Source organism: Glandiceps talaboti, chromosome 14, assembly GCF_964340395.1.
Source record: "Glandiceps talaboti chromosome 14, keGlaTala1.1, whole genome shotgun sequence".
Classification (NCBI taxonomy): Eukaryota; Metazoa; Hemichordata; class Enteropneusta; family Spengelidae; genus Glandiceps; species Glandiceps talaboti.
This window is the reverse complement of record NC_135562.1, coordinates 23,758,588-23,777,990: the sequence shown is the minus strand read 5'-3', so window position 1 is coordinate 23,777,990 and position 19,403 is coordinate 23,758,588. Positions and strand designations below refer to the sequence as shown.

Genomic DNA, 19,403 nt, shown 5'->3' with positions numbered 1-19,403 from the left:
ATGATACAAACATCTCTAGATACATGTATTTATGACTACACTGGGATCATCAATCTGTCACATATAGTTTGAACACTGAAGAAGGTCAAATGATTTGTTGGAAACAAGTCTGTTTAAAAATAGCGCCAATGGCACTGTAGCACAACTTTACAGTTTTTAAAAATGTTCACCCACATGCTGATCCATGCTAGGTATAGGTGTTCACTTGCTGAATGACTATCCAGTTGCCTATCCAACCCTGTTATTATCTTTGCAATGTATGCGATCATTTAGATGTTGTTATGGGCAAGGTCATGTTGTTAGACATATTTGCATACATTTTTTGAATGATCGTTCACTTGTCTATGAATCCCTGATGTTATCTTTGCAATACATGTATAGTCATTTGGCTGTTGCTATAGGTAAGGTCTTGTTGCTAGGTATATTTGCATACATTTTTTGAATGTTTATTCATTTGTCTATTAATCCCTGTTATCTTTGCAATACACATGATAATTTGGATGTTGCCATGGGCGTGGTCTTGTTGCTAGGCATATTTGCATACACTTTTTGAATGTTTGTTCAAATGTCTAAGAATCCCTGTTATCTTTGTGAAATACACCACCGTTTGGCTGTTGCTATGGGTGTGGTCATGGTTGCTAGGGGTATTTGCATACATTTTTTGAATGTTACTCACTTGCCTACCAGATGATGTTGTTATTTGACCAAAATATACTGTCATTTGGATGTTGCTAAGGGTTGCTAGGGCCAATTGTGTCAAAATATTTTAAAGAAAATCTGCAGAATAACAACACTTCTAGAAACATCTTACCAAGTTTTAGTCTTATTGACCGAGTACTTTTTGGGATGTATACGTTTTTGACCAAAATTAACATTTTTACACCTAATTTGCATATCACTGATCAGATCATTATATGCTTATATCCTCATCTATACACCCCAAGATGCATCCTCATTAAATTTCAGCCCAATCTGCTCATTAGTTTTGGAATTAAAGATTTTTGACCAAAAAGACACATTTTTAGCCCTAATTTGCATATCACTGATGGAATCATCATGTCATGAATAATTCCTAATCTAAACACCCCTAAGAATGTTCCCACCAAATTTCAGCTCGATCTGCTGAGTAGTGTTTGAGTTTAAGTGTTTTGACCAAAATCACATTTTTTTACCAAAATCACACCGGTGGGAAGATCATTTTGATTTGAACCCTTTCCCAACTAGACACCCAAGGTAATACACCCACCAAATATCATGGCAATCGGTTCAGAGGTTTTTGATTTTAAGTTGTTTACACACACACACACAGACAGACAGACAGACAGCTAACAGGCACTTTGCCATGCCTATAGCACTACTGAACGTTATCAGTTCAGTTGTGCTAAAAATCTAAGTGGAACAATAATAATGAGGTAATTACCCGATATCACCTCTTCGTTTGTCGTATCATTGTGAGTGCCATTTCGGCATTGCTGAAATGGATTGAACGGTTATACGACGAATGAAGAGGTGATATCGGGTAATACATTGTGTTACTGACTTATCATATCCCTATGCCCAGGAATTCAATCAAAATACATGAAAAATAAAAAATAGTACAGCCGCAACCTGCAGGGCTTTGTGCACGTTCTGTTGATCCTGTCGACCTGTTTCGGGTGATAGTCAATTGTCATCAGAATAAAATGTCATAATTGTTATAAGTATTTTAAAATAAAATGTCATTATTGTTATAATTACTTTGAAATACAATTTCGGTAGTAGCGTAGGTTCTCTAAAAATATTCAGAAAATGCTTTAATGTGTTATTAAAACTAGATGGTTGGCCGTGACCGCAATTGTAACTTCCATACAACAGTTTTGTGTGGTACAGTGTAGTGTAAACACAGTGGGTGGCCTACAGTTGGCAATACCCTTGAGAAATGAAGGTACATGTACATTATGGTTGTGAATTTATAATTGAATGTACCATCGTAAATAGTATCATTAGGGTTTGGATATTTTTGTCAGAATTTGCCTGTTTTTAAAGAAGTCTCAGTTTTGTGGTCATACGCAATGACACCAATGTCAAATATTAACTGCCGTTTTGATGACTTTTAATGTTAATATCATGACGTTTAATATCCCATATCAAAAGTGATATTTCATATTAAATATCATCAAGAATGATTGATCTGGACATAGGTATATGTTAATATACGACATTCAATAGGGAGCATAATATGTCTGCCCCAAGTGTACAACATGTGAATATAGGTAGAAATCAAGTAATTCTATTTACCTTGACTCTATCTACTAATTCTATCTTAGCAATTTCTTCTAGTTTTCGTTTAATTTCCACATGTCTATGTCTCTCCATATCCAATGATTTATGTACAATAGCCTGTGCTATCAGGTTTCTCACATGTTTCCTATGTTCTTTCCGTGCCATGTTTAGCCGATAAGTTTGTTCTGATATGATCTCTCCTCTTCTTGTAATTAGGCCAGCCTTTACAAGGTGCCTGCGCATACGTGTGTTATTGAAATATCCCACCAAATGTTGGTCCGTTAGGCTATTATAGGAAGCCAACGGTCTGTGGGTAGAATGCAAACATTCCTTTATTATTACATACATGTATATTTCATTCACATACGGTAGTATTTACTAGTACTGACACAATGCAATCATATAAATGAAAAGTTTGACAATGTTGTACTGCTGAGAGAGTGGGACTCAGGTACATGTCCTTCAAACTTAAAGATGTAAAAATAACTGAATTGGCAAGGTCGTATCTACTATAATTATAGTGTATAACAGATAGGACCTTATTGCAGTGACATTAATAATAATAACAATAATAATAATAATAATCTTTATTTATACTGGATAGTTCTTTAAGCATATAAACACTTGTCTCCCAAGAAGTCCAGTGAGGGCCATCCCTCATGGGTTCAGTATTAATGCAGGAGGAAACCGGGAAAACCTGCGTTGTTCGGTAGAGTAAAACTGAACGACACTCTTCTTACTTACAGTTACAGCGTGGTAAATTTAATCAAACCCTGAATGGGGTTCGAACCCCGACCGCAGTGGTAAGAGGCAAGTGGTTTAACCACTCGGCCACCGACAACCCCTAATTCAATATCTCTTCCACCATTATCCCCAACTTTCTCCTCTCCAAAAAACAGATAAATTTAATAGAATACATTGTAAGCAATGTTAATGTTCCATGGTGTACAAAATGTAGTTATGTTGTCATCTTTTTAACAACTGTCTTCAATAATAAACACATGAAGCTACATGTACTAATAATGATAAATCAATAATATGTATATATCCAAATAGACAGAGTTACTATAAATATGACTGACGTATTCTGGTCTATTCTACGGCTATACAGTATATATCCAAATAGACAGTTACTATAAATATGACTGACGTATTCTGGTCTATTCTACGGCTATACAGTATACATCCAGAGTTACTATAAATATGACTGACATATTCTAGTCTATTCTATAGCTATAAAATATACATCCAGAGTTACTATAAATATGACTGACATTCTGGTCTATTCTATAGCTATAAAGTATATATCCAAATAGACAGTTACTATAAATATGACTGACATACTAGTCTATTCTATAGCTATAAAGTATATATCCAAATAGACAGTTACAATAAATATGACTGACATTCTGGTCTATTCTATAGCTATAAAGTATATATCCAAATAGACAGTTACAATAAATATGACTGACATACTAGTCTATTCTATAGCTATAAAGTATATATCCAAATAGACAGTTACTATAAACATGACTGACATATTCTGGTCTATTCTACGGCTATACAGTATACATCCAGAGTTACTATAAATATGACTGCTATATTCTAGTCTATTCTATAGCTATAAAATATACATCCAGAGTTACTATAAATATGACTGACATTCTAGTCTATTCTATACATGTAGCTATAAAGTATATATCCAAATAGACAGTTACAATAAATATGACTGACATTCTGGTCTATTCTATACATGTAGCTATAAAGTATATATCCAAATAGACAGTTACTATAAATATGACTGACATTCTGGTCTATTCTATAGCTATACAGTATATATCCAAATAGACAGTTACTATAAATATGACTGACATACTAGTCTATTCTATGGCTATAAAGTATATATCCAAATAGACAGTTACTATAAATATGACTGACATTCTAGTCTATTCTATAGCTATAAAGTATATATCCAAATAGACAGTTACTATAAATATGACTGACATTCTGGTCTATTCTATAGCTATAAAGTATATATCCAAATAGACAGTTACTATAAATATGACTGACATTCTGGTCTAATCTATAGCTATAAAGTATATATCCAAATAGACAGTTACTATAAATATGACTGACATTCTGGTCTATTCTATAGCTATAAAGTATATATCCAAGTAGACAGTTACTATAAATATGACTGACATTCTAGTCTATTCTATAGCTATAAAGTATATATCCAACAAGTCATTGATAATGACATAGTCCCAGCTATGATTGGACCGGTTTTAAGGAATTATCACTACTCTGATCACGCAACAAAACTTGTGAACCTAAATCAAACAGATTTAGATATGTTGTGTCTGCTTGTTGGACATGGAACATGCCTACAACAATAAAGGATGGGTCGGGTATGGGGGATTGTATCACGACGAAAATTGATATGCACATGGATGTCATAGAACACTGTCCTAATACAAACTTTGAATGATATCTGTTCAAGTATGTCTGAGTTATGGCTTTGGATATAGAAAAATTGCAAACAAAATGGCTGCCAGGCGGCCATATTAGATCGTATCACAACAACAATGAATATGCACATGTATGTCATAGGACACTGTCCTAATACAAACTTTGAATGATATCTGTTCAAGTATGTCTGAGTTATGGTTTTGGACATAGAAAAATTGCAAACAAAATGGCTGCCAGGCGGCCATATTAGATCAGATCACAACAACAATGAATATGCACATGTATGTCATAGGACACTGTCCTAATACCAACTTTGATTGAGATCAGTTCAAGCATGTCTGAGTTATGGCTTTGGACATGGAAAATTCACAAACAAAATGGCTGCAAGGCAGCCATATCGGATCGTATCACAACAACAATCAATATGCACATATATGTCATGGAACACTGTCCTAATACCAACTTTGAATGAGATCTGTTCAAGCATGTCTGAGTTATGGCTTTGGACATAGAAAAATTGAAAACAAAATGGCTGCCAGGCGGCCATATTGGATCATATCACAACAACAATGAATATGCACATGTATGTCATAGGACACTGTCCTAATACCAACTTTGAATGAGATCTGTTCAAGCATTTCTGAGTTATGGCTTTGGACATGGAAAATTCACAAACAAAATGGCTGCTCGGCGGCCATATTGGATTGTATCATGGCAACAATGAATATGCACATGTATGTCATAGGACACTGTCCTAATACCAACTTTGAATGAGATCTGTTCAAGCATGCCTGAGTTATGGCTTTAGACAGGGAAATTTGCAAACAAAATGGCTGCTCGGCAGCGTGGTCTTGTTGCTATGCAAATTTACATATCTTTTAATGTTTATTCAATTGTCTATTAATCCCTGTTGTTATCTTCGCAATATATGTGATCATTTGGCTAGTGCTATGGGCGTGGTCTTGTTGTTATGCACATTTGCATACATTTTTTGAATGTTTCAATTGTCTTTCAAATCTTGTTATCTTCTTTACTATATACATGATTATTTGGTTGTTGCTATAGGCGTGGTCTTGTTGCTAGGCAAATTTACATACATTTTTTGAATGTTTGCTCAATTGTCTATTGATCCCTGTTGTTACCTTTGTGAAATACACGACCGTTTTGCTGTTACTATGGGTGTGGTCATGGTTGCTAGGGATATTTGCATACATTTTTTGAATGTTTACTCACTTGCCTACCAGATGATGTTGTTATTTGAGCAAAATATACTGCCATTCAGTTGTTGCTAAGGGCGTGGTCATGGTTGCTAGGGTCAATTGTGTCAAAAGATTTTGAAGAAAATCTACAAAATAACACATCTAGAAACATCTCACCAAGTTTCTGTCTCACTGACCCAAGTACTTTTTGAGATATAAATTTTTGACCAAAATTCACATTTTTACACCTAATTTGCATATTACTGATGAGATCATTATATGCTTAATATTTCTTCATCTATACACCCACAGGTGCATCCCTATTAAATTTCAGCCCAATCTGCTGAGAAGTTTTGGAATTATAGGTTTTTGACCAAAAAGACACATTTTTAGCCCTAATTTGCATATTACTATGGGAATCATCATGTCATAAACAAATCTTAGTTTACTCACATATAAGAATGTTCCCATCAAATTTCATGCCAATCTCCCCAGTACTTTTGGAGTTTAAGTGGGTTTTTTTTACCAATAATCACATTTTTTGACCCAAAACCCACATTTCTGATGCAATCATTTTCATTTGAACAATTTCCCAACTAGACACCAGAAGTAACATGACCACCAAATATCAAAGCAATCGGTCTAGCAGTTTTTGACTTTAAGTTGTTTACACACACACACACACACACACAGACTGACAGACAGACAGACACACACACACAAACAAGTCACTATCTGTATAAATAATCTAGTCACTATCTGTATTAATAATCTAGTCACTATGTGTATTAATAATCTCGTCACTATGTGTATTAATAATCTCGTCACTATGTGTATAAATAATCTAGTCACTATGTGTATTAATAATCTAGTCACTATGTGTATTAATAATCTAGTCACTATGTGTATTAATAATCTAGTCACTATGTGTATTAATAATCTAGTCACTATCTGTATTAATAATCTAGTCACTATCTGTATTAATAATCTAGTCACTATCTGTATTAATAATCTAGTCACTATGTGTATTAATAATCTAGTCACTATGTGTATTAATAATCTAGTCACTATCTGTATTAATAATCTAGTCACTATGTGTATTAATAATCTAGTCACTATGTGTATTAATAATCTCGTCACTATCTGTATTACTTTACAAACATAGAAATATTTCATATCTGAATTCTCTGATAATATTACAGTTAATATTGTACAAACTCTCAAAGATAAATCAGGATGCAATAATTCAAATCACAAAACATGGGTATGCAGAGAATGATTTGGCAGACAGAGCCAAATTACAAAACATGGGTATGCAGAGAATGATTTGGCAGACAGAGCCAAATTACAATTGATACAATTGATCAAATAGATCATAAATATATAAAATAAAACACTTTAAACATGCAATACATGTACATGTAACATATTGCTGTAGTGAAACCATAGCTAAACAAACATCTACATATAAAAGAAATTCTACCAAATTGCTGAACGACTATTAAAAAGTAAAAACAGTATGAGATGTTATACCCAGGTATGCATAAACTCATTCTACCATTCCATCTAGCTTCTCTCAATATCGCTGTCTTCTTTTCTATTTTCTTCTCTTCAATTGTCGGCTCTTTTACCTCTTTCCAATAAATAGGAAATGATTCCATTGGTTTCAATTGCTGTGTCTGATATGGAGCCATTACAGTAGCAGCTGTGGCTGATATACTCTGCTAACTAATAAATAAATGATCTTACATCAAATCTACACTTGAATATATACACTCCCAACTATTGATAATAAAAAATACTCATTTGGTTGTTATGGTAACAAGGCATCAACAAGAGATAAAATTAATGAGAAAAAATATCAATATTCAAATGAAGCTTTTACAAAGCAACAAGAATGGATTCTTATATGTCATTGTAGCTATGGTAACAATGATCATACATGTAGCTTTTTCCATCAATACATGTATATATACGTGTGTATATACATTTTTTTGTATATTGAACGAGTAAAGAATCAATTACATGTCTGAATTCTATATTAGTAGTATAATACCATTGCATACATGTGAATTTACCATAGCAACAACTACAGTACATGTCATTGCATTTTGCACTGACGAGAATAAGAACTGATTTTAATGTTAATCCATCGCAAACTTCACGACAACCACTTTAGCAATACTTGTTGACTATATTAATATTACTTTTTTCCATTTCCAAACAACAAGCTGTATTATGTGTGCTCGTGATTTGTATAATATGCATAGAAATCAATATTTTACAAAATAGAATGTCTAAAGTAAAGTAGTTGTAGTATATATACTTACATTGTAGACAGTAGAAATGATACATGTATGTGATATACTGTACGTGGCAAATAACAAGCTACTGGTTTAGCAAAACAGCTAACACTAATGAGTATCAATTACATGTACTTAAATTCACATCATCTCAAACCAATTATCTTATCTCTTCCTCTTTCCAACTCCAAAGCAAGGTTCCCATAGCAACAACTGTTTTTTGTAAAACATGCACAATAGGGACTGATGCTCATATGACCTTTGACCTCACCACATACAATATGTAGATGACATCCTGCATGTGATTAAGGCATTCTGGGACATTGTCATAGCGACAGCAATCATATCTCATTTAGACTATTTTAGGGAAAGATAAATTACAAAATGTATATATCTAGAACTTTTAAATCAAACTATTATAGTGATTTTAGGAATTACACAGTACTGTAGCATGTCTCTAAATTTAGATACAATATTTTGACTGTTTTCTATTGAAACCTTGCTTTGGATAACAAATACAATTATAGTAAACAGTTGTTAACTACAAATTACAATAAATGTACCCAATGTACATGTATACATGCAAGTTGTAACTGAAAAAGCTATTCAAATACAAATGTACGAAATATGTAATACTAATAAACCTGCGATATGGAGTGGAGTGCAATATTTCATTCTAATATGTTGTAAGCATAAAAAAATTGTGCCCATGGCTTTGTAGCACAACTGTATTTAACTGTTGCTCTGGGCATGATCTTGTTGCTAGGCATATTTGCATACATTTTTGGAATCTTTATTAACTTGCCTGCCCTTCCCAGTTTTCACCTTTGCAATATAAACCATCATTAAGATGTTGCTATGGGCATGGTCCTGTTGCTAGGTATATTTGCATACATATTTTGAATCTGTGTTCATTTACATACCCATCCCTGTCGTTATCTTTGTAATATGTATCATGATTTTACTGTTGCTAAGATCATGGTCATCATTGCTAGGGCCACTTGGATCATAATGTTTGTAATTTGAATCATAATGTTTTTCAACAATAACTGCAGAATAACACCTCCCGAAACAATTACATCCTCACCAAATTTCAACCCCATTCACCATGTACATGTAGTTTCAAGGGATATACGTTTTTGACCAAAATTGACATTTTTCGACCTAATTTGCATATTGCTGATGGTATTATCACATGGTGAATACAGCTTCATCTTCACATACCCGGATGCATTAAATTTTAGCCTAGTCTGCTTGGTAATTTTGGAATTAAAGATTTTTTTACCAAAATACACATTTTTATACCTAATTTGCATATAACTGATGGGATCATCATGTCATGAACAATTCTTAATCTAAACATCCCTATGAACATTATTTCAGACCGATCTGCCCTGTATTTTTTGAGTTTAAGTTTTTTGACCAAAAATCACATTTTATGACCCAAATCACACACACACACCCATTGTAAAATCATTTTGATTTGAACAATTTCCCAACTAGACACCAATGGTAATTTTCCTACCAAATATCATGGCAATCGATCAAGCAGTTTTTGACATTAAGTCGTTTACACACACATACACACAGATAGCCAGACACCACACCATGCCATAAGCATGACTGAACCAAAGTTAGTGTTCAGTTGTGCTAATAATAAAAAAATAGTTGAAATACACTAGCACCTATACAACATGTAGTTCATGCAATTTTCTTTACAACTATACTGAAATCATTGAAATCTAATCACATCCGCATAAGCTGACAAATACGACTTGTTCTACATGTAAACCGATAGTGTGATAATATCAAACCTGAGCTGTTAGCGTGATAATATCAAACCTGAGCTGTTAGCGTGATAATATCAAACCTGAGCTGTTAGCGTGATAATATCAAACCTGAGCTGTTAGTCTTTAAAAAAAAGTAAGTCTAGAACTCATCTTCATATTATTATCATTTTCTAATACGAATGTTGAATACTAATTACACTATGGTGAATATTTGTTTAAAATCAAGTATTCTGAGACAAAATAACCTGTCTACATCTACATCACGAATTTGTCATTCTACTTCACTTTTCAATATCCCAGTCCACTTGTAAGGTGTAAAACAAGTGACCTATCAGTCAGAATAGCTCTGCTGTTTTTTGGGGGTTTTTTTTGGTAACGTGTACAAGTGGTTCAGTTGTTCAGCTCTTCACTGTGCAGTTTTATTTTAGTGATGTAATAAAGTGGTTAGTGGTTTCATATGATGACTCACTATAAAACACATTTCACACAGAAAGTTGGTAAAATATTGTACTTTTATATTATATTACATTTTACAAAAAATCTGTTTTAATATGAAAATTACACAAAATGACTGGGAAATGCACACAAAAAAAAAGAAAAAGGATTTTTGAGGTTGGCTATAAATAATTCCAGTGTCTTACAGCTTTAACCTTGGAAAATTTTAATGATGAATGAAATAAACTAGGGATCTAAAATAATTTTGAGGCAATTCGAATTTCAATTTTCTAACAAATTTACCAAAAACACCGTCCATAATTGTCAACAACATTCAACTTGTAGTAGACATAACATTGTCTGATATTTTAATTTAATAGTCTATGGATCTGCTGGTGCACATATTTCGTTAGTCCTGCTTGCACAAGCACACAGAACAAGTCGCCCCTTCGATGTTGAGGGTAGTGTCAGTAATATAGACCAGTGCCCGTCTGCAAGCAGGACTAGCATTTCGTATGCAAGGTGGACTAAATTTAGTCAAGTGTTAAAAGCTGAATGTGACATGGCAAGAGACATCGTGAAAATCGGAATTGTAGACTTACTAATCTCGGCAAAAATAAATATTTTGCTAATCATAACTGAAAAGGTCTTGTCTGCAAATTTTTCAATCTCAATGAAAGAGATGCAGAGTGCTAGCGTCTTCCAATGGACAAGGGAAAGGTACTAGGTCTAAAACTTATGCTGTCAGCTTTCGCTGATAGCGGAGCTAAAAAATTGTTTGGTTCCGGTTACCCGATCCCACCTAGTTTTTCATTTTTTAAGTATTCAAGGAAAAATAATAAAATCAAGAAATTTGTGAAGTCTTGCAAGAAATAGTGGATGCAGAAACTGATATCTACTTGTAAAGACAATAGAAAACTGTTCTTCCAATTTGTAATGGCTGAACATCTGGTGAGAATAAAACAGTAACACAGAGACCATATGGAAAACAACAGAAAACAACTACATGTACCTGAACTAGAAACCCATATACAGAAAAAAACAAATAGCGCCAATGGTGTTGTAGCACAACTGTAATGTTTTAAAATGTTTATCCACATGGTGAGTCATGCCCAAGGTATAGGCATTCATTTGCTGAATGACTATCCAGTTGCCTATCCAACCCTGTTGTTACATGTATCTTTGCAGTATGGCCTGTGAAGTCAACAAGGTATGTTACAGATCTAAGGGCCTCACCTGGCCAGCGATCGCTGCCCGAGTACTTTAACCCTGTGGAAATTCATTTGGAACGGGTAGTATTTAAAAACAAACAAAGAGAACATGAAAAACACTAATAAAATACTCAGTTTCCAAGGATCTCCACCTATGTGAATGTTATTGATATGCCTAGATTGCTATAGCAGCTGACATCATATTTCTGATTGTAAACATGATCACTTCATAACAAAGTCACATGGTTGGAAAGCACAGTGTGTTCTGGGAGTTGAGTCAGAGCTTGCGTTAAATGTCGTAGAATGAAAAAATAGGATCAATCCAATTGTCTATTGACTCAACTTTCATTGCCTCAAAACAAGCTGAAAAAATAGTGTCAATGGCATTGTAGCACAACTGTATATTTTTTAAAAAAATGCTTACGAACACTTTATAGGTGTTTATTTGCTGAATGACTATCCAGTTGCCTATCCAACCCCTGTCATTATCTTTGCAATATACACTGTTGCTATAAAAATGGTCTTGTTGCTAAACATATCTGCATACATTTTTTGTTATCTTTGCAATATACGCTATGGGCGTGGTCTTGTTGATTTTTTGAATATGTATTCATTTGTCTATTAATCTCCACTTATCTTTGCAATATAGGTGATCATTTGGCTGTTGCTATGGGTGTGGTCTTGTTGCTAGGCATATTTGCATACAATTTTTGAAAGTTTACTCACTTGCCTACTAGATGATGATGTTATATGAGCAAAATATACTATTGAATGGTTGTTGCTAAGGGGTGGTCATGGTTGCTAGGGCCAATTTTGACAAACTGTTTTGGAGAAAATCTGCAGAATAACACTTTCCAAAACATCTCATAAAGTTTCAGTCTCATTGACCCGAGTACTTTTTGACATATAAGTTTCTGACCAAAAATTCACATTTTTACACCTAATTTGCATATCACTAATGGGATTAATCTAAGTATGCCTGAAAATATTCCCACCAAATTTCAGACCGATCTGCTGAGTCATTTTTGAGATTAAGTTTTTTTTACTTAAAATCACACTTTTTAACCCAAAAAAGACTCTTTGTAGCATATGAATGAACTTCATGTTTTAATCATAGACAATTTAATTAAGCAGTGCTAATAGTAAAAGCAATGTTTCCAAGCAACCTCAAACAGAGGTTGCGTGAGCATGGTTCACACACATAATTTTTAAGGCATCGTTGAACTTGAAGAATAAACGAATCTCTAGGTGTACAATGTATACCAAGTTAACAGTTCTCTTCAGCAATTTAAAATTTTATCAAACGTGTCTCTGTCAAGTTGAAAGTTAACAGTGTCATTCATGTCATGGAAGTTGGAACTTAGTTTGTGTACTGCAGTGCTGTGTCCATAGTGTACTGTTCTCTGTACGGCCTGAGAAGGGCCGGGGTGCATACATGTATATTTCCAGAGTGTGATTACCATGGAAAATCGAAAGCCCAGAAAGATAACATTAAAGCACTGTGTACATGTACAATATTGTTGCATATAAATGTTATTGTGAGAGTTTGGAAGTACAAGCTGTGTGTACGTGTATGCAATGTGCGGAAGAATGTCATGTACAGTGTGCATGTAATTTGTAAACATTTGTAATGTATTTCGTGTACATCTGTACATCTCGTGTGTATCAAATTGGAAAAGACCGTACTCGGATTTTGGCGCTAATTTAATTTTGGCGAGAACACATTCCAGGGAACGCATTATAAAAAAGTGACCACTGGAATGACCGTAGAATGATACGATCGCAAATAGGGTGGACGAGGCTCCGAAAACTTCTATTGACAGCACCAAATTATACAATCGCCACCATGGCAACGTTATCATTTTTTTTCACCAATTAGGAATTTTATTCGCATTTTGCGACTGTGGCGAGCGCTAGCGCTAACTCTGCATTGTAGTAGTGTACCATTGTGTGAATAACACATTAAAATTGTCTTTTAAATAATAAAATAACAAATGAGAATGTCCCAAAATTGTTAGTAGATTTCAAAGCCAATGGATTTTCATGAAATAAATAAAATAAAATGACTTTGTATAATTGTTGTTAAATACACATCAGCAATTGATAGGCATGATACATGTACATTGAATGACCTCATACATAAATACAAAAGATATGTTTGTATGCTTGTCATTCAACCAATCATGTTATCAATTAAAGGGATTACAAGGCTACACTGATCTCCTTTCAAGCAAATATTAGATAATCACTAGTAACAACAAGAAAACACTCAGTTCCTGCATAGACCTTACACTCAGGGTCTAAAGTTACTGTGATAATATAAAATTTAATCTACATGTATTGTATGCATATGATCTAGTTACATGCAAACCAATATGATAAGACCAACCCTTTAACAATAGACAACTAAGCTTTGCCTACCAACCCTTAACAATAGACAACTAAGTTTTGCCTACCAACCCTTAACAATAGACAGCTAAGCTTTGCCTACCAACCCTTATATACATGTATAATCTAAACTATGGTAAACAAATTGTAAAGGAAATCAAATGATGGATACATGTACATTATTTATGCATTGACAATAGTACAATGTATACTAAATGTATGTCATGAACAGAACAGAATTCTGACATACTTTTGCACTCCTCATATACATATGTGGCTTACATTATAATATAATTACATTTTGAGGGATCATTCCATCAAGTTTGAAATGAAAGAAAAATATCAGTGAATTTGAAAAAAAGACACAACTGATTTTTCTTTTAGACAACAATTTTAATAATAAAGAGACTTTGCCTGTATACCGGCCTTCACTACTATCCTAATTTTGATGATAAATATACTTTGTCTGTCTACCGGCCTTCACTACTATCCTAATTTTGATGATAAATATACTAGCCTGTATATTATTATTTAGTCCTATCACCATGTACAACTTTAAATCAATTTCAAATTGAACTGAACTGTGATCTCCTGTCCCCACATACACTTTAATTGGTTTGATCCAATTCAAAGTGCATTTTGTAAATTAGTTTGAAACTGATGCAAAAATAAAAGTTAATCAATTCAAATCCATTGCTGAGTTTTCTTATAGATCACAAACCTGTTTTGACTTAATTACTGCATTGAGTTTGAATCACTTTCAAATGGATTCAGGTGGTGACAGACTTATTATTTCATTTAGCCTATATATATATATATATATATATATATATATATATATATATATATGTAAGTGTATCTAACAGAACCCCATGACACGTGAGTGCAAGTGTGACGACTGATGTAATCAGGGTATTTGCGCAAGTACTTGCAGTGTTCTCTGTGCCATACTTTCATGAGTGTAGCGAGTGAAAGTGCAGCAGAAAATATTGCAAGCAGGAACTCGTGCAAATACCCCTGAGTACCCACACTGGAACTTACGTGGTATGGGGTTTTGTTATTATTACATATGTTTATCTGAAATGGCAAATTTCCATAAAAATCATCAAAATCATACAGCACAATCACATGATTTTGTATGCACAGGAATTATGTCCTCTGACTCCTCATTTGCATGTAGGAATGCAATAATGTTTTCAATAGTGCAAATACCAGTAAGTGAGCACACCAGTGCAAGTAGTTTCTGGTACATATGTATTGCACTGCAGTGCAAATACCACTAAACGAGCCCACCAGTGCAAGTAGTCTCTGGTACATATGTATTGCACTGCAGTGCAAATACCACTAAGCGAGCACACCAGTGCAAGTAGTTTCTGGTACATATGTATTGCACTGCAGTGCAAATACCACTAAGCGAGCACACCAGTGCAAGTAATCTCTGGTACATATGTATTGCACTGTGGTGAAAATACCACTAGTAAGTGAGCACACCAGTGCAAGTAGTCTCTGGTACATATGTAATAAGTATATGTTATTTGCCAAATACCGTTCCATATCTTGCTGCGAGAGGTATTTTTTTCAGAAAAATTACCTCGAGCAGCAAGATGTGGAACAGTATTTGGCAAATAACATACTTATACGTCACCTGCGACTATGAATTCATTTTTGAATGTCTAAAAATGCTTTTTCATGTTAAAATAAAATCACTTCCGCGTTATACTGTTGAGCGTAGTATCATGCACCTCTCTGATAACTGCAATGCGGTTGTTTACATGTCAGCCTTAACTTTAACTCTCTGGTAGTGTGTGTAGCGTAATAAAGGTTGAATTGAATGTAGCGTTTATTAAATGTCTGACTACCTGTACTACTGTCACACTACAGTGTGACAATGACATGTCCATGCATAAAGGTAGGTAGGGTTAAAATAACGAGAAAGGTAAACAGTTAACCGACATACAGATTAACCGATGTACCTGACCATAGACCCTCCACCCACTAGTATCGAGGGTGGGGGGTCTATGATCTGACATAATCTACATTATCTTCTGTGAAATTGAAAATATAGTATGTATACAAAATATACGTTATTAATTTATATTTGTACACGTGATACTGTTAATTAATGGCGTCTTAATTCTTTACTGAATGACATTAGTCCAAAGGAAAGTCAGGTTTCCATTCTCAACGCAATGCAAGATGTCCAAGTTTTATAGTTGACATTTTACATTGGTTGATTATTGACGTGACGATGTTGTACAATCTTGTGTCATCATTTACTTTATCAAATCGCTTTCATATGAAGCGATGCGATGGGAATGACAAGAGAGCAGCCGTGGCCATGGCCATCATCAGACAGGCCGACATGCGACATCAAAGTTTCAGGACGTAAACAGTGATCGGGGGCTTCCTTCACACAACACAAACTAAACTTACCCAACATCGACGTGTGACATCTTGAATTATAACACGTTACAAACAAAACAAAATAACGAAACGGTGTTACAGGTAACAAAAGGATAGGGTAGTCCTAGGTGCTGATCCGCTGCTGTTTTGTACCACGTATTTGGAACGCGGCTCCCTACTCTACACTGTATCAACAGCACAGCGTAACCAGGGAAGTCACGTGACTGTGACGTCATACCTCGGCCAGGTAGCTCAAAATTTATTTCTTCGTTTTTAAACTAATTAAATGTCAGAAATAGAAAGAAAGACTAGTTTTATGATTAGATCGGCCTAATTTATTCAATATTCTGCAATATAAGCAAGTGACCTTTGTTTTCAGCGTACGCATGACTTTGGCATGCACCATGGATCACATGTCACCAGGTCGCGGGGGGTCCTAGTGCGTTTGATGGGTGACATCATAATATGGGCGGAGTCTATTATGTAAAAGAGACATCGCAAATCGCACGAATAATAGCCGTTTTAAAATACACTTCTGACAAATGTCACAATAATCTATTCGAACACATAATAATTCCCAGGGATTACTAAAGGTTACAAAGGCAAAATAAGTAGAAAGTAAGTAAAATGAAAGAAATTTAAAGTACACATTAAGAAATTTAAAACAAAAACAAAAAACAACAAGAACAAGCGACCTATCGGTTAGATGCAGATGCAGCATACGTAGCGGTTACGCTCAGTCACTCCTGGTACGTCCTACGCTAGAACCTTTGTTTTTCTTTACAAACGACGTAAGAAAACAAACAGTAAAAGTTAAAACGTACAATGTTGAGTCACACAAAATAAAATATATTTAAAACATTTTTTAAAAAGTATTGTAAGTAAAAAGCTACAATTATTGCAGCTACCTATCATGCCTATTGTATTGGTCAAAATAGTTTCGCTGTTGTTGTGTTGTGTTTTTTTTGTAACATATGTATTAATTAACACACCTGATGATTATTTATATTTTAGATTTGATAGAAAGAGGAGTAGAAATGCTAAAAAGTCCTCTGGGGGTATAATTATCATATTCAAATCAAATGTTAAGAGTGTGCTCAGTAAAATCACAGACAAGCAATTAATTGTCTGTGGTAAAATCAACAGTAACCAATGAGAAGCACTGTGGATCAACATGCACAATGGATTTTTTGGTTTGAGTAAAGATCTTTACCTATGCAGTGTGTACATCCCACCAACAGGGTCTTCCTATTACAACAACAGTGGAAATTCAGTTGAAGATATTTTTGACGTTATCACTCAAGAGAGTCTTCAATTTGCAATCCATGGAAATGTTTGTATTATGGGTGATATGAATGCAAGAACAATAGGACAGTTAGATACACTGGATGAAACCACTGACACGCCTGAATCACAGATACCATATGATGTATTCAACTTGATGATAACAAGCGTCAATCAATGGTAACGATACTGTATAGGCACTAGACTGCGAGTGAAGGTATAAATCGTAACGATATACTTAGTATATTGTATAGGAACTAGACTGTGAGTAGGGGTATCGTAACGATACTGTATAGGAACTAGACTGTGAGTGAAGGTATAAATCGTAACGATACTGTATAGGAACTAGGCTGTGAGTGAAGGTATAAATCGTACCGATATATATTGTATAGGAACTAGACTGTGAGTAGGGGTGTAAATCGTAACGATACTGTATAGGAACTAGACTGTGAGTTGAGGTATAAATCGTAACGATACTGTATATGAACTAGCTAGATTGTGAGTGGAGGTGTAAGGGAGCGATCAGTTTTTACGACCGGGGGGTGGGTAAATCAGGGTGGGGGGGGGGCATCTCAATTTGGGATTCAAAGAAGGGATGTCATCATTTTTACAAAGTGAATAAAGGGGGGTCACCTTATTTTCAACAACTGAACGAAATCATGAACCACCCTGCTGTACTTAAATTTCCATACAACAATAAACCATAACCAATGACTATAAATATACGTTCAAATATAACATAAACTCTTTGCCTCTTGATACATCCCAAGCATAGTGACATGGAGTCATAACATTGCACCTTTTAAAGGAACAATATTGTTTATAAATTCAGCGTTCCTTTAGGCAACAGTTTTATTAAAAAATGACCTCAATATTGCAGGCCATTAGTTGCATTGTGTCATCATGTGGTATAAATACTTGCATGTGTAGCTGTACACGTAACACATAAGAAATGAAATACCTTGAAATTTACTGGATGGACTGATTGTAAAATCTGTGCCTCCATTGACCTGAACATGTTGAATTGCACACAAACATAGCCAATAGAGACACACTTTCAAATAATTTAATGAATTTGTATCTCTTAATGGTAACTGACCTCCACTGTGCGTGTTTTCCCAAGTTTTCTCACTTTCTACTTGATCTTTTTTTTATTATTATCTGTGTCAATATGACTTGAAATGATTTAAACTTTGGAAACCCTAAAATTAGTGATACTTTTATGAACTAAGTTGTGTTTACTTCGAATGGTGCTCTAAATGGCCTCCAAAAGGTGTTCATTTTTTAAAAAGTTTTTACCATGGGAGGGGATACCCCTCCCAACCCAGCCCCGGCCCCCATGCTTGTATAGCAAGAGCACACGCGCATAGCGTGCACTTCTCCCCATACTTTTTTCCAGTTCTCGCCCTACTTTGAAACTTACTGAAACCCCTATGTTTACAATTATATTAACCCCATTTCTAATATTGTACTTTATAATTAGCTGAATTAATCTATAATGGTAATAGTTCACTCAATCTAAGAGATATCCTAGAACTTTTGGTTACTAAACCATGAATATTTTGCATGTCCATGAACAGACAATCATACTTCTCATAGGGTTCCTGTCTAAAGAGCTAAATACACGTGGAGCAATGGATTTGGGATAGCAATTTACTT

At 34.5% G+C, this 19,403-nt stretch overlaps 1 protein-coding gene across 1 annotated transcript in view; it reads right to left on the bottom strand.

Annotated features, from left to right (window-relative positions):
- The window catches only part of LOC144445442 (glutamate-rich protein 3-like), a 43,978-nt gene extending 27,328 nt beyond the window's left edge, over window positions 1–16,650 (bottom strand). Inside the window, exons 1-2 of the mRNA XM_078134987.1 lie at window positions 16,491–16,650; window positions 2,278–2,569 (exon numbers count right to left, since the gene is read on the bottom strand). Coding sequence (XP_077991113.1) covers window positions 2,278–2,569; window positions 16,491–16,510 — 312 coding nt within the window. The 5' untranslated portion in view covers window positions 16,511–16,650. The remainder of the gene's footprint in view (window positions 1–2,277; window positions 2,570–16,490) is intronic.
- Window positions 16,651–19,403: the final 2,753 nt, after the last annotated feature.